Source organism: Dipodomys spectabilis, unplaced genomic scaffold, assembly GCF_019054845.1.
Source record: "Dipodomys spectabilis isolate Male_0828 unplaced genomic scaffold, ASM1905484v1 ptg000480l, whole genome shotgun sequence".
In the NCBI taxonomy this organism is placed as follows: Eukaryota; Metazoa; Chordata; class Mammalia; order Rodentia; family Heteromyidae; genus Dipodomys; species Dipodomys spectabilis.
The window spans coordinates 177,285-192,414 of NW_024871157.1; the positions used below are offsets into that span (position 1 = coordinate 177,285).

Consider the following 15,130-nt stretch of genomic DNA (forward strand, 5'->3'; position numbering starts at 1 on the left):
AACATCAAACATCTCCTAGTACAAAGGAGGAAAAGGAAAGAAAAAAAGAAAAGAAGCCAGGGCTCTTCCCAATTCGACAGGACTCAGCGGGGCTCAGCGGGGTGCCCGAGCTGACATTCCATTCCAGGTGCCATCCACGGTGCCAACACGAACCCCAAATGACAGAGTAGAGCTTGCAGCTTTGGGGACGAAGATGACACGCAGACCTCACCCACCGTCCTTCCTCGTTCAAAGCCAGGGCTGGCCTTCAGACTTGGCTAGAATGTCAGCCCAGCACCCCGCCCCCTCCAGGCAACGTTCTACTACGCTCAACTCCAGCTGCCTTTATTTAAAAACCTTACAAAAGATGTATTTGTCAATGCTTGAAAAATTAACTTTATGTTCTATGCACAGATAAATTTCTCTTACTGTACAGCTTCTAGGGTCATATCCTTTTGTTTAAAAAATATTGTCGCCACTAACAAGACTCGGCATGGAGCTGCAGCGGCCATCTCTGTCTTCTCTGCGGGTCCTAAGGGTTGGCGCCCAGGCTCAGCAGGCGCCACTTTCTTGCTCAGTGCTGTTTATTAAGACTGGGGGGGGGGCCGGGGGGTGGTGGCTTTCTTCCTCTTCTGTCTTCTGGGAGTGGGAGCTGGCGCCCGGGGACCCGGCCGGGCACCTGACCTTCACTTGTCCTTGCAGCGGTCCAGGCTCTCCAGCACCCGGTTGAGGCGGATGTTGAGCAGTCTGACCTGGTTCTCCAGGTGGTCGAGCTTCTCCTCCACGCTGGGGGAGCCCGTGCCGCCCGGGCTGCCCCGCCAGTACACACCCATGGGCCCCGTCATGAAGTACACGGCCACCACGAGGCACAGCGGCAGCACGGCGTTCTCGGGCTCACCCTCGTACTTGTGCAGAATGTACACGCACGACATGGAGAACAGCACCACCCGCACCAGCCAGAAGAAGCGGCCGAACACCAGGTGCAGGATGCTGAAGGTGAAGCCCAAGGTCAGAGACAGGAACCAGTAGGCCAGGAGGACCACACCCACCAGCAGGAGGGCCCGGGCCGGGCTGTTGGACACGGAGGCTGGGCTGAAGTACTGGGACAAGTTGGACACTGCGGAGAGAGCACAGAACAGACAGGTCAGGCGCTTCTTCCAGGAGAGGGCCCTCTGCAGAGGCCAGGAGCAACTCAACTCCCCACAACCCTAAACCCTGCAAACTAAGCTGTGAGCAGACACAGGTAGCCCTGGAAGACTGCCTGTCCTGCCCTGAGTCACACACACTGTTCAGGTGAGCGTGGTCGCACACGCCTGCAATCCCAGCACTGGGGAGAGATCTACGGAGAGATACACACTGAGACTGCCAAAAACAACAAGGGCTGGGAAGGTGGCTCAATGGTAGAGCGCTTGCCTAGCATGCATGAAGCCCTGGGTTCCATTCTTCAGTACCACATACACAAAAGGAACCAGATGTGGCACCATGGCTCAAAGTGGTAGAGTACTAGCCTTGAGCAAAGCAGCTCAGGGAGAGAGCCCAGGCCTGAGTTCAAGCCCCAGGACTAGAAAGAAAAAAATATAAATATATGTATGTATATTACATATATATATACATACACAGATATATATACACACACATATATGTATATGTATTTCCCAGCTTCCCTTGCAACTAAGTTTTGGCCAAGGAGTAGTGCATCAAAATGTTCTGCCGGAGCTTTAAGTTTTCTACAAGTTTCAATTGAAGCCAGGCCACAATGGCTCATGCTACAATCCTAGCTACACAGAAGGCTGAGATCTGAGGACCATGGTTTGAAGCCAGCCTGGGCAGGAAAATCTGTGAGACTCTTTATCTCCAGTGAACCACCAGAAAACCAAAGTGGAGCTGTAGTTCAAAGTAGCCTTGAGGATGGGTAGCCTTGAGGAAAAGAAAAAGCAAGCAAGCTCAGGGCCCCAGGCCCTGAGTTCAAGCCCTAGGACTGACAACAAAATAAAATGGAAGTAACAGTCGGGCACCAATGGTTCACGCTTCTAATTCTAGCTCCTCAAGAGGCTGAGTTCTGAGGGCTAAGGTTCACAGCCAGCCCAGGTAGAAAAGTATGAGACTCTTAGAAACAAAAACATAAAAGCTGGACTGGGCATAGCTCAAGTGGCAAAAGCCAAAAAAAGGCAAGCGAGAACATGAGGCCCTGACTTCAAGCTCCAGTACTGGCACCAAAAAAAAGAAAAGAAAAAAGCAGGAATGTGCCCTTTACCTTTTCTCTTTCTGCCTGCTGGGATGTGGATGCAAAGGCTAGAGCTGATGTAGCCATCTTGGGCCGTGAAGTAAGGTAAGTCACCTATGTGGGTAATAAAATGGAAGGTGTCTTGGTCCTGAGGACAAGGTGTGGAGCCATCACACCTGCAGCCCCTCCTGGTGAACCTACCTGAGTTAGGGCACTGGGAAGCGGCAAGCCCCATTACTTAAGCTATTTGGGGTCTCTTCTTCCCAAAGTGGTCCACAAGAACAGAGTGAAGAGAGGGAGCGGCACTGCCCACAGTCCCCCCTCGGGGGACTTACAGACAGAAGCACAGAGGCAATGGAAAGTCTGTGGCAAAGCCAGCAGCACAGTTTGCTCTGCCCCATCTCCATGCGCCTACTGGCCCCAACCCAGTGCAGAAGCTCACGTCTCTCATCAGGCACCCTCCGCGGATGAACCATCACCTTCCCTGTGGTTCTCGCTACTCAGGAGGCTGAGATCTGAGGATCAAGGCTTGAAGCCAGGCAGTTTATCGCCAATAAACTACCAAAATGCTGGAGGTAGAGCTGTGGCTCAAGTGGTTAAGCGCCACCTTGAGCAAGAAAAGACTAAGGTAGCCAGGCGCCGGTGGCTCATGCCCGTCATCCTAGCTACTCAGGAGGCTGAGATCTGAGGATCACGGTTCAAAGCTAGCCTGGGCAAGGAAAGTCCATGAGACTCTAATCTCCAATAAACCATTCGAAAACCGGAAGTAGTGCTGTGGCTCAAGCGGTAGAGCACTCGCCTTGAGCTGAAGAGCTGAGGGACAGCGCCCAAGCCCAGAGTTCAAGCCCCACGACCGAAGAAAAAAAAAAAAGACTAAGGCAAAGAGCCTAGGCCCTGAGTTCAAGGCCCCCCAAAAAATGTCCAGCATTGCAGTAACACTAGTTTCAGATTTCAGACTGAATTTTCGGGGCAGGGATGCCAGCATGTACCTGGAAACTAAGACATCACTAATGACTGTACAGATGTTAATAAACCTATCAAAGTCATATTCACCCTTTTCTCCTGACTTGACTCGACTGAGACAGGCCTCACTACAGTCCAAGCCAGACTCAAACCCACAGCCCTTCACCTCCCAAGTGCTGGTATTACAGGCAGGCACCACCACGCCCAGCCTCACATTCTGCTTCTGGGTTGAACTGCCACCCTGAAGAACAATGAAGAACCAAAGTGTCAACTGACCTGGAAATGTCTTTGCACTAAAATACCCACCTTTGCACAAGGAGGAGCACGTGACACAGCCCTAAGCCCTGGACTCTTGGCAGCTTGCATGCAGGAAGTACACCAGGGAAGACTAGAGGGGTGCAGGCCACATCAGGCCCTCCCCCACTCCTGCCCAGCCTGGCGTCCCCGGGGCATGGGCGGGCCCAGATTGCACACAGTTGCAGGGTTTGGCTGATGTGTTGGCTCACCCAGGTCCCGGGAGCTGTTAGTGCTCTCTCCTCTCTGCCGCCTCTGATTCTTCCGGGGCCCAAAGCGGTACCCCAGCTTGTCTAAGGTCTTGCTAAGGTGGAAACCACTGGTCCTGGCCTCAAAAGGGCACCAGGTGGCCAAGGGGTGAGCGGTGCCCCCACCAGCGTGGCGCTGGGCCCAGATCTCTGAAGAGGGGTGTGGGCTTGGACAGCTAGAGCAGCAGCCTCCTGCCGCTCCTGGTGCCTCTGGGTGTCCCTGGGCCCCCATTCCATCTCCTGGCATCTGCATGGGGTCGCTGCTCAATGCTTCTTTGTGTCTCTGCCCAAACTACCCACTTCTTTTTTTTTTGGTCAGTTATGGGTCTTGAACTCTGGGCCGGGCACTGTCCCTCAGCTCTTCAGCTCAAGGCAAGCGCTCTACCACCTGAGCCACACCGCCATTTCTGGTTTTCTAGTGGTCTATTGGAGATGAGTCTCACAGACTTTCCTGCCTGGGCTGGCTTTGAACCTCGATCCTCAGATCTCAACCTCCTGAGCAGCTAGGATGACAGGCATGAGCCACCAGCGCCTGGCTGAAACTTCGCACTTCGTATAAGGACAGAAGTCATTCAGATCAGGCCCCGGCCCAATTTGGGTTACTCCACAAGTGTGCTCATCCCCATGGGCACAAGCCCACCTTGCGGGGACAAAGCAGAAACGGTCTCCTCTGTGAGCCTGAGTGGCAGCCTGGGCTTAGGGCAGCACACAACCGCCCTCCTGCAAGGGAGCTGTTGTTGTTTGGTTGTTCTTTGGAGATACTGAAGAGTCTCATGGACTTTCCAGCCTGAACCAGAACCTGCATCCTCAGATCCCAGCCTCTTGGGTAGCTAGGATGACAGGCGTGAGCCACCAGCACCCAGCAAGTTTGCTGATTTGATTCATGCCAGGCAGAGGCGTCCACAGGCGGCACAGGCCCTTGGCCGTCACACTGCCGAGGAAAGCGGCTCAGCCTGTGCTTTCACTGGGAGAAGGCGGAGCCTGGTCGCCCGGGTTGGTGCCCAATGCCCTTGCCGCTCTGCTTTTCCAGTGCGGGTGGCAGGGACGCAGAGCGTTCACATGTGGACTTGTGGGCATGAGGCCAGCAGGCGCATGGGGGCTCCCTATGTGGGGCTTCAGGGAGAGCTGGGTGTTTCCCCCACTCTCCCCCCCCTTCTTCCCCCCCTCCCCCGCAGGCCGGGCAGCCACACAGGGACAAGTGGTCAGGACACCAAAGCAGTAGGTGTCTGGCCAGGTTAGCCTTGGTCTACCCCCGGTGAGTGCCATGAAAGGGCACTGGCCTCCCCATGTGTGGCCCCGCAGGACAGGCCCACAGCTCTCCTCCTGGCTAGGAACCTGTGCCCGCCATTGCACAACTAAATTGCACCATGCAACTGCCTTCCGGCCCCAAATGGCTTATTGCCCACCACTCGCACAGCCCGCAGGACTGCCCGGCTCCCCTGCAGCTGCCACTGCCAGGCCACGCGTGGCCCTCTGCCCCTGGGGAGGGGGCCGCTGCAAATGCCCCCTCCTCATCTGTGAAACCCCACAGGCCCAACGCCCAGCTGCTTCTCGGCTCCCACCGACCCAGGGAGCACCCCACAGGCCCCGTGGCCCACCCTCCTCCTGCATGGGATCTGGGAAGACCCGCCTCACCACCACTAATCCACGCAAACCCTAGACCAGCCTCGGTCTCCCACACCGCCCAGCGGCCACAAGGTGAGAGCCCTACCATAACAACGCCTGCGATCCTAGCACTCAGGCGCAGGATGAGGAGTTCAAGGTCAGCCTGGGCTATACAGCAGGACCTTATCTCACACAAAGAAAACAGTGAAGGACTTTCAAAAACACACAACCCTATAACACACAGCACCTACCGTCAAGCCCAAGAACATCCAAGACCTCCATCCAAACTTTCCACAGCGCCTCCACAAACATGTCCACTCCCAACACGAACCTCTCCGTCAGGCGGGTCAAGAACTGCAGGAATAGAGAACAAGGTCACCAAGAAACCAGCCAACACCTCCTGATCTCCCCAAACCATCCAAGCAGCAAACCTGAGCCCATGTTCACACCTTCTAGCTGCCCACAACTGATACCATGCAGTCTACCAGAAAGCTGGAGGATGAACTCGAACCCAGCACACAGGCACATGGACAGCAGGCAACAGTAACTGTGCCCACTTTATGGGACACACAAAGTTGCTATCACAGTGCTTGCCATTTCTCCTGTATTTCTGCTCTGGGTGCTGGTCCGACCTCCGCTCTCCTCTGCCTGGCTTTGAAATTTTTTTTTTTGGTAGGTCGTTGGGCCTGGGCGCTGTCCCTCAGCTCTTTTTTTTGGGTCCAGTCATGGGGCTTGAACTCTGAGCCTGGGCACTGAGCTGTAAGCTCTTCAGCTCAAGGCTAATGCTCTAGGTCTTGAGCCACAACGCCACTTCCAGTGTTCTAGTGGTTTACTGGAGATAAGAATCTCATAGGGGGCTGGAAAGGTGGCTCAGTGGTAGAGCGCTTGCTTTGCATGCTCAAGGCCCTGGGTTCGATTCCTCAGCACCACATAAGAAAAAAGCTGGAAGTGGCGCTGTGGCTCAAGTGGTAGAGCACTAGCCTTGAGCTGCAGAGCTGAGGGACAGTGCCCAGGCCCAGAGTTCAGGCCCCACGACCGGACCCAAAAAAAAAAAAGAATCTCATAGACTTTCCTGCCTGGGCTGGCTTTGAACCATGATCCTCAGATCTCAGCCTCGTAAGTAGCTAGGATTACAGGCGTGAGCCACCAGCACCCAGCTTGGCTTTGAATTTCTAAAGACTAGGATTTTATAAATAAATTTCTATCAAGTTTAACTGAAATGAATAACTTGTGGGGCTGGGAAGGTCGCTTGGTGGTAGAGTGCTTGCCTAGCATGCATAAAGCCCTGACTTTGATTCCTCAGTACCACATAAACAGAAAAAATGGGAAGTGGCTTGTGGTTCAAGTAGTAGAGCGCTGGCCTTGAGCACAGACAAGCTCAGGGACAGTGCTCAGGCTCTGAGTTTAAGCTCCAGGACCGGCAAAAAGAAATAAACAAACAAAACTTGTGAGATAAGGTTCTGTACCAAAATAGCTTAGTCAGCCAGGTACCAGTGGCTCACACCTGTAATCCTAGCTATTTAGGAGGCTGAGATTGAGGATCATGGTTCAAAGCCAGCCCAGGCAAGGAAAGTCTGTGAGACTCTTATCTCCAACTAACCACCAGAAAACTGTAAGTGGTGTTGTGGTTCAGGAGGTAGAGTACCCGCCTTGAGCTGAAGAACAGAGGGACAGCACCCAGGCCCAGAGTTCAGGCCCCATGACCAACCAAAAACAAAAACTTAGTCATAACTCGCTGGTTTTTTTTTTTTTTGCTTTCACAGTCCCTCGGACAGCTGAGCACCTTTGGTGGACTCTCTACTGTCCAGGAATTCCAGCAGGCAAAAGGCATGCCGCTGACTGCTGCTGCAGTGCCCTGCACAGGCACGCTGCTCAGAAAACGGGAGCTGCAAAGCAGCCATCCACCTCACTACGAAATGGAACTCCTCTCAATAACACTCGTTCTGAACGAACACTTCTCGGTTTATTATTATTATTATTTTACCGGTTGTGGACCTGAACTCTGGGCCTAGGCGTTGTCCCTCAGCTCTTTGGCTCAAGTCGAGCACTTAGCCGCTTGAGCCCACAGCCACTTCCGGCCTTTTCTGTTTATGTGGTCTGAGGAATCGAACCCAGGTCCTCATGCATGCAAGGCAAGCACTCTACCACTGAGCCACCTTCCCAGCCCTCAGTTTATTATTTAACTCTAAAAATAAAGCATTTAAAAATGTTCTCTGTGTGTGTGTGTGTGTGTGTGTGTGTGTGTGCGCGCACACATGTGCCAGTTCTGGAGCTTGAACTCAGGGCCTGAACTCTGTTCCTGAGCTTTTTTGTTTAAGGCTAGTGCTCTACCACTTGAGTCACAGATCCATTTCTGGCTTTTTTGCTGGTTTTAGGAGAAGAGAATCTCTCGGATTTATCTGCCTCCATCCTTGGATCTCAGCCTCCAGAGTAGCTGGAATGAATGACAGGTGTGAGCCACCATGCCTGGCCTTTTTTTTTTGGGGGGGGGGGGGGAAGTCCTGTCGTGGGGCCTGAATTCTGGGCCTGGGCGCTGTCCCTCAGCTCTTCTGCTCAAGGCTAGCGCTCTACCACTTGAGCCACAGCACCACTTCCGGCTTTTTTCTTATATGGTGCTGAGGAATCGAACCCAGGGCCTCAAGCATGCAAGGCAAGCGCTCTACCACTGAGCCACCTTCCCAGCCCCCACAAGCAGTTTTTCAGGGACCAGAGACAGCGCTACTCCTGCCAACCTCGCTGGGCCTCAGTCTCTCCAGCTGGGAAATGGGACCAAGAGACAATCTACATGAGAACCTGCAGAGGCTGCAGCACAGAGCCTGACACACGACAGGCAGCCAAAGTTTGTCCCCGTCAGATCTGCATGTTGCAGCAAACATGCTCCCACCCAGAGCCAGGTCAGGCTCATACAGCGGTGGCTGCACCAGGAGCCTGCTACACCTGCCGCACCGGCAGGCACAGAGTCTAGGCCAGAGGTCCTTTCTCAGCTGGACTGGGCGGGAAGTATGCCAGGGCCACACAGGACCCTGCAGGTGTCAGCAGATCTGATGCCACCTCGTCAGACAACTGCAAGGCCCACCCATGCTCCTCCCCCTGGCTCCACCCAGAGAAAGGAATAACACAGCTCGACTGTTTTATACTTAAATGTAGAGCCGGGCACAGCAGCTCACGCCTATCTAACCCTAGCTACTCAGGAGGCTCAGATCAGAGGATCGTGGTCTGAAGCCAGTCTGAACAGGAAAGACTACAAGACTCTACCTCCAATTAACCAGCTAAAAGTCTGACTGGAAGTGTGGCTCAACAGGCACAGCACCATCCATGAGGGAGGAAAAAAATCAGTGAAAGCATGCAACGTTGAGTAGTTAAAATACCAATGCTGGTTCACTCACATTCTCTTGCACGTTCTCGTTCGCGCTCTCTCTCTTTCACACACACACACACACACACACTCACACACACACAGAGTTGGGTAACCCAGACCCACGCGCGCTCTCTCTCTCTTTCACACACACGCGCGCTCTCTTTCTTACACACACACACACACACACACACACACACACAGAGTTGGGTAACCCAGACCCTGGGTTGCAGCGACAAAGGAAACTCAGGACTCTGAAGAGATGACACAGCACAATGGCAGGAAGGCGACGCCCGGAGGGCAGGTGAGGGGTGCAGAGGGGTGCAGAGGGGAGCCCGGGGCTCTGTGTGCCTGCGCCCTTCACAGAAACCTTCACAGAATGTCCAGCCCTAGCGGTGGGGGCTCAGGGTCCTTGGCGCCTGCGTTCCGGCCTCCTCAGAAGCTGCAGGGAGGCCCAGACGGGCGGCACTGGGGGGGGGGGGGGGGGGGGGGGCGGGGCCGCCATGACCTTCCTGTTATCTTAATGGTTATCTTATTTTATTTTATTTTTTTTTGGCAGTACTGGGGATTGAACTCAAGGCCTTGGTGCTCTCCTTTAGCTTTGGTGTTCAAGGATGGTGTTCTAACACTTGAGCCACAGCTCCACTTCCACCTTTTGGGTGGGTGATTGGAGATGGTCTCTTGGACTTTCCTGCCCAAGACCCTCAGAGCTGCACCTCCTGAGAAGTTGACATTATAGGCGTGTGGCGCCTAGCTCTGATGGTCACTGGGGATGGCTCAGTGTGCGCGTCACAATCCGCCAAGCCACACTCTCAACTGCAGCCGTTACGAAAGGTGGCAAAGTGATTTTACTCACATTACTTTCTTGCTGGCAAACTGGGGGGGGGGGACTGCATGCTTCTTTAAAACAACAAAGGAGCAATGCTCCTGGAAGAATGAAAACGAGCAGTTTCTACAGAAGCAGGTCACGATGGATTCCCAAGGCAACATCAGCTCTCCCACTATAATAAAAAACACAGGAGGTTGCCAGTGGCTCACGCATGTAATCCCATACTCAGCAGCCTGAGATCTTAGAATAGTGGTTGTGAGACTCTGATCTCCAATAATCACCAGAAAACCAGAAGTGGCGCTGTGGCTCAAAATGGCAAGAGCATCACCTTGAGCACAAGAGTGAGGGACAGCGCCCAGGCCCTGAGTTCAAGCCCCACAACCGACAGTAACAGTTAAAAATAAAAATAAAAGGCAAATGCCATGGACGGGAGGGCTGCAACACTGCCTGCCTGTAGGTTGCAGTCTTAAAAGGTCTGAATAAAGGACAGAAAATAAACACTATCAGGGGCTGGGAAGGTGGCTCAGCGGTAGAGTGCATGCCTTGCAAGCATGAGGCCCTGGGTTCGATTCCTCAGCACCACATAAACAGAAAAAGCCGGAAGTGGCGCTGTGGCTCCAGTGGTAGAGCGCTAGCCTTGAGCTGAAGAGCTGAGGGACAGCGCCCAGGCCCAGAGTTCAGGCCCCATGACCAGCCCAAAAAAAAAAAAAAAAGAAAGAAAGAAAATAAACGCTATCAGACAACAGGCCAAGTGGCCTTGGCTACCTGGAGGGGACTTCCGGGATAATGCCCCATGTTGTCCACAGCCGCAGCGGCTACTATTTAAAAGATGCCCACAGGCCATGTGAGTCAAGTCCACTGGAACAATTTACAGTGGATCTCTGGCTCCAGCGGTAGAGCGCCAGCAAAAAAAGCAAACAAACCTAACTTACCAAACTCACTATTGAAATCTCTATGTGTGTGCCAGTACTGGGACTTGAACTCAGGGCCTAGACACTGTTCCTGAGCTTTTATGTTCAAGGCTAGTGCTCTACCACCTGAGCCACAGCTCCACTTACAACTTTTTGGTGGTAAAAGAGAAGTCTCATCGACTTTCCTGCCCAGGCTGGCTTCAAACAGCAATCCTTAGATCTCAGCCTCCTGTGTAGCTAGGATTACAAGTGTGACCCACCAGTGCCCGGCACTATTAAAATCATTCTAGGTCACCAGTGTGACCCAGCGGCAGGAATCACCCCTGGTGTCTGGCAATCCTTCCTCTGCATAGCTGCGGCCGTTCTCATCACTCAAAGGAGACCCCATCATCACACTCATCACCGCCTGGGTCTGGTCTATGACAGAACCATGCTCCACCCCACCAGCACTCGCCTGCCACAGCTGACAGACACTGGGGACACATAAGACTGTGAAAAGAGAATCACAACACTCAGCTGCCAGCTGCCCAGCCTCTTTATTGATGGGTGGAAAGGGGTACTTGCTGCTGAACCCAAGGCCTTGTACAGGTTAAGCACTCAAGTCTACTACTGATCTGCTTATGATTTAAAAAAAAAGGGGGGGGGGGGTTGGGTAGAGTGCTCACCTGGCAGGCATGAAGCCCCAGGTACGATTCCTCAGTACCACATAAACAGAAAAAGCTGTAAGCGGCACTGTGGCTCAAGTGGTAGAGCACTAGCCTTGAGCATATACATAAAGGCTCAGGGACAGAGCCCAGGCCCTGAATTCATGCCTCAGGACTAGCAAAACAAAAAACAAAAACAGGGGGTTGGGAAGGTGGCTCAGTGGTAGAGCGCTTGCCTTGCATGCTTGAGGCCCTAGGTTCGATTCCTCAGCACCACATACGCAGAAAAAGCCGGAAGTGGCGCTATGGCTCAAGTGGTAGAGTGCTAGCCTTGAGCTGAAGAGCTGAGGGACAGCGCCCAGGCCCAGAGTTCAGGCCCCACGACCGACAAAAAAAATAAATACAGAGGCATACCTACCTCACCTCCCTTCCAGATAAATCTATGTGAATGCAATCCCACCCAGTCCAAGCCCTGCCCTGAAAGGAAGCACAGAGAGGGAAAGCAGCTAGCCCCAGTCAGAGCCAACATGCAGCAAAGCATGGCCTAACCCGCGTCCCATGACAGCAAGGGCAGGGCCAGAAAGGAAGTGCTAGAGCAGCAGGTGGGTTTCTTCACAGGGTTTCAACTTTACAACCTCAGCAGGTCTGGCATGAATTTGTAAATCCAAGCAGGCTGAAGACTACAACCACCAGCACATACAGGTGGCTCAAGCCTATAATTCTAGCTACTCAAGAGGCTGAGACCTGAGGATCAAGATTCAAGGCCAGTCCAGGCAGGAAAGTCCATGAAACTCTTCTTCCCCGCGCCCCCAGGCCTGGGCACTGTCCCTGAGCTTCTTTTGCTCAAGGCTAGCATTCTACCACTTAAACAATAACACCACTTCTGATGTTTTCTATGCATGTGGTACTAAGGAATGGAAACCAGGATTTCATGCATGCTAAGCAAGCACTCTACACTAAGCCCCCTTCCCAGCTTTCCATGAAACCCTTAACCACCAAAAAACTGGAAGTCGTGCTGAGGTTCAAAGTGGTAGAGCACTAGCTTTGAGCAAATAAGCTCAGGGACAATGCCCAGGCCCTGAGTTCAAGCCCCACACCAATTTAAAAAAAGAAGAAGAATTAAATGAGAGCTGGGCCTGTGGTTCAGTGCTCAGTATGTGTGAGACCCTGGGTTTCATCTCCATGACCTACAAGTCAAATGAAATAACCATTTCATTTGAAATATGAAATAACCATAGGCATTTCCCTATAAAAAGCACTTCGCTTTTCAGCAAACCACAACCTCTGTCAAACCACACACACACACCCGAGGGAGCTGACACCCCTCCACACACACAGGTTCTCAGCTGGAATATGACCAGCCATCTTAGTGAGGTTCACTGTACCTCCTCTTGAGTTCAGCCTCATGTGGAGAGGGGCAGGGACAGGGCTTCCTTGGGCTTTTTGCAGACTTCCTTCTGCCCTGAGACAAACGGCTGCTGCCCTCCATGGGCTGAGCAGAGCAGTACAGGAAAGCAAGAATCCTGGCTCTTACTGGCCCATCCTACCAGCTCTTCCTCCCCTGAACCCTGTCCGGTGTCCTCACCTGCACACTGTTTGCCATATCAGCAGCTCCCAGGCCAAAGCCATGCAAGAGGCCAGGGTGGGGAGAAGCTAGAGGGTTTTTGTTGGTGTTGGTCAAGGGGCTTGAGTGCTGTCCCAGAGCTCTTCAGCTCAAGGCTGGTGCTCCACCACTTTGAGCCACAGGCTACTTCCAATTTTCAGGGCGTTAATTGGAGATAAGAATTTAAAGGCCTTTCCTGCCCCAGGATGGCTCTGAACCAGGATCCTCAGATCTCAGCTTACCAAGGAGCTAGGAAGACAGGCATTTGCCACTAGCCCCCGACCAGAAGTTAGTTTTCCTCACAGATTTAGTCCATCTCTCCTTTCCCTGACTAACAAGGATAGGTCTGATTTGGGTTCTTAATGTCCTTTTCCTCTTCATCTCAAGGACTACAGGTGGGGGAGGTGAGTCCTGGGCTTGAAATCAGGGCCTAGGTGCTGTCCCTCGGTTTTGTTTAATTTTGCTCAAGGCTAGAGCTCAACTTCTTGGAAATGAGTCTCCCGGTCTTCCCTGCCTGGGCTGGCTTTGAACTCCTATCTCAGCATCCTGAAGAGCAAGGAATACAGGTGTGAGCCGTCAGGGCCAAGGCTTGCTTTGTTTGTATTCTTTTCACGGGAAACCCTACGGTGGAGCTGAGCGCTGTGAACCTGCATCTTGGCCAGGAGCTACCAAAAGCTGACACCATCAGAGCCATGATTCTGGGTTGGGAAGGCACCAATGATTACCAATGACAACCTTCTAACTGAAGGAGAGAATTACGCCTCCATTCAACCGACAGCGGAACCGGGCGAAGGCCACCGGAGCCCCAGCTCCGCCCCAGAGCCCCCGAGCCCCAGCAGGGAAGAACAGGAGGTACAGCAAAGGCACCCACTCACTTCCGCCTCCTGGGGAACCCGAGGGCCCTGCCCAGGAGGGCGCCCACCCCACCCGCCCGAGGGCCCAGCAGGAGCGGAGCCAGCTCTCCGCGGCTCCCGGGGACCCCAGGTAAACCAGAGGCTGCAAGGGAGGGAGGCCAGGGCGACCGAGCCGGCCGCGGCGCTGGGGACGGACCGGGCGCGGGGAGGGCCGGCGGGCGGGGGCCGGGCAGGGCCGGGCAGGGCCGGGCAGGGAGGGGCGAGGCGGGGCGGGGGCCGGGGGGACCGGGAGGAACCCGAGGGCGCGGGCTGGGCCGCGCGGCGCCTGGCTCACAGTGGAGTCCATAGAAACGTGGATGAATGAGCGTCAGCGCGCGGGGCCAAGGTCCAAGGAGACGGGGCCGCGCGGGGCAGAGGGCGCGGGGCGGCGGGCCGGGCCCGCGAGGCGCTCCGACGGAGGCCCCCGCCCCGGCCGCGGCCCGCGCCCCCTGCCCCTGCCCCCGCGCGGCCCGCCAGGCCACGCCGAGCGGCCCGGGGCGCCCGGGGCGCGGCGGCCCCGCAAGGTGACCGCGGCGCGGGCCCGACGCCCACCTTCTGCGCGGCGCGCACGTTGTCCTCGCCGAACAGGCTGCTGACGCTCTGGGAGAAGGTGTTGACGGTGCGGCGGTAGCTGTTCTTCTCGGCGCCGCCGCGGCCCCGCGCCCCCTGCGCGCCGGGCGCCAGCAGCCCGAGCAGCAGCAGCAGCAGCAGCGCCGCGAGCAGCAGCCCGGCCCGGGCTCGGAGCCCGCCCGACACCCGCGCGCCCATGCTCGGCCACCGGTGCGGGTCGAGGATCGGGGTGAAGGCCGCGCGCAAGGCCGCCACGGGCTCCGGCCGAGTCCGCGTTGGCGCGCTGGGAGTGCGCGCCGCGACTCTGCCCGCCGCCACCGCCGCCGCCGCCGCCACCGCCGCCGCCGCCGCCACCGCCACCGCCGCCGCCGCGCACCCGCCCGGCGCACGGAAGCCCGCCCTGCCGCGCTCGCCCCGCCCCCGAAACGGCCCCGCCCCGCGACGCTCGCCCCGCCCCCTAGAGGGCCCCGCCCCGATACGGCCCCGCCCGTCGCTGGATACCTCCTCGCTGGCCCCGCCCACCGCGGGCACCTCTGGCTCGGGCCGCACTGTATTTGCCCCGCCCTCCGGCCTTCCCATAAGGTTTTTCCTACCCAAGTGACCTCTCCTTTTAAAATATACACATGTCTGGGGCTGGGAAGGTGGCTCAGTGGTAGAGCACTTGCCTTGCATGCCTGAGGCCCTAGGTTTGATTCCTCAGCACCACGTAAGCAGAAAAAGCCAGAAATGGCGTTGTAGCTCAAGTGGTAGAGTGCTAGCCTTGAGCTGAAGAGCTGAGGGACAGTGCCCAGGCCCAGAGTTCAGACCCCACGACTGGACCCAAAAATAAAAAATAAAAAATTAAAATATACACATGTATAACCTATTATGCAATGCTGTATATTATATAACTATGTATAATATACCATACACATCTGCACATGTATATATGTGTGTTGGGAGCAGTGGCTCACGCCTGTAATCCTAGCTACTCAGGAGGCTGAGATCTGAGGATCACTGTCCAGCCCAGGCA

The 15,130-nt window shown here is 55.0% G+C and overlaps 1 protein-coding gene across 1 annotated transcript; it reads right to left on the minus strand.

Moving 5' to 3' along the window:
- Window positions 1–308: 308 nt before the first annotated feature.
- LOC122098511 (BRI3 binding protein) lies at window positions 309–14,440 on the minus strand. Its single transcript, XM_042668958.1, has 3 exons — window positions 14,101–14,440; window positions 5,565–5,667; window positions 309–1,096 (listed from the first exon to the last, which is right to left on the minus strand). The coding sequence occupies exons 1-3, from the start codon at window positions 14,314–14,316 to the stop codon at window positions 666–668; spliced, it is 750 nt and encodes a 249-aa protein (XP_042524892.1). The 5' UTR covers window positions 14,317–14,440; the 3' UTR covers window positions 309–665.
- Window positions 14,441–15,130: the final 690 nt, after the last annotated feature.

Excerpts from the sequence above, each read along its gene's own strand:
- LOC122098511 (XM_042668958.1), bottom strand. The coding sequence starts at position 14,316 with ATGGGCGCGCGGGTGTCGGGCGGGCTCCGAGCCCGGGCCGGGCTGCTG. Across the intron at positions 5,668-14,100 it reads ACGTGCGCGCCGCGCAGAAG|TTCTTGACCCGCCTGACGGA; the intron begins GTGGGCGTCGGG and ends CTATTCCTGCAG. Across the intron at positions 1,097-5,564 it reads GGATGTTCTTGGGCTTGACG|TGTCCAACTTGTCCCAGTAC; the intron begins GTAGGTGCTGTG and ends CTCTCTCCGCAG.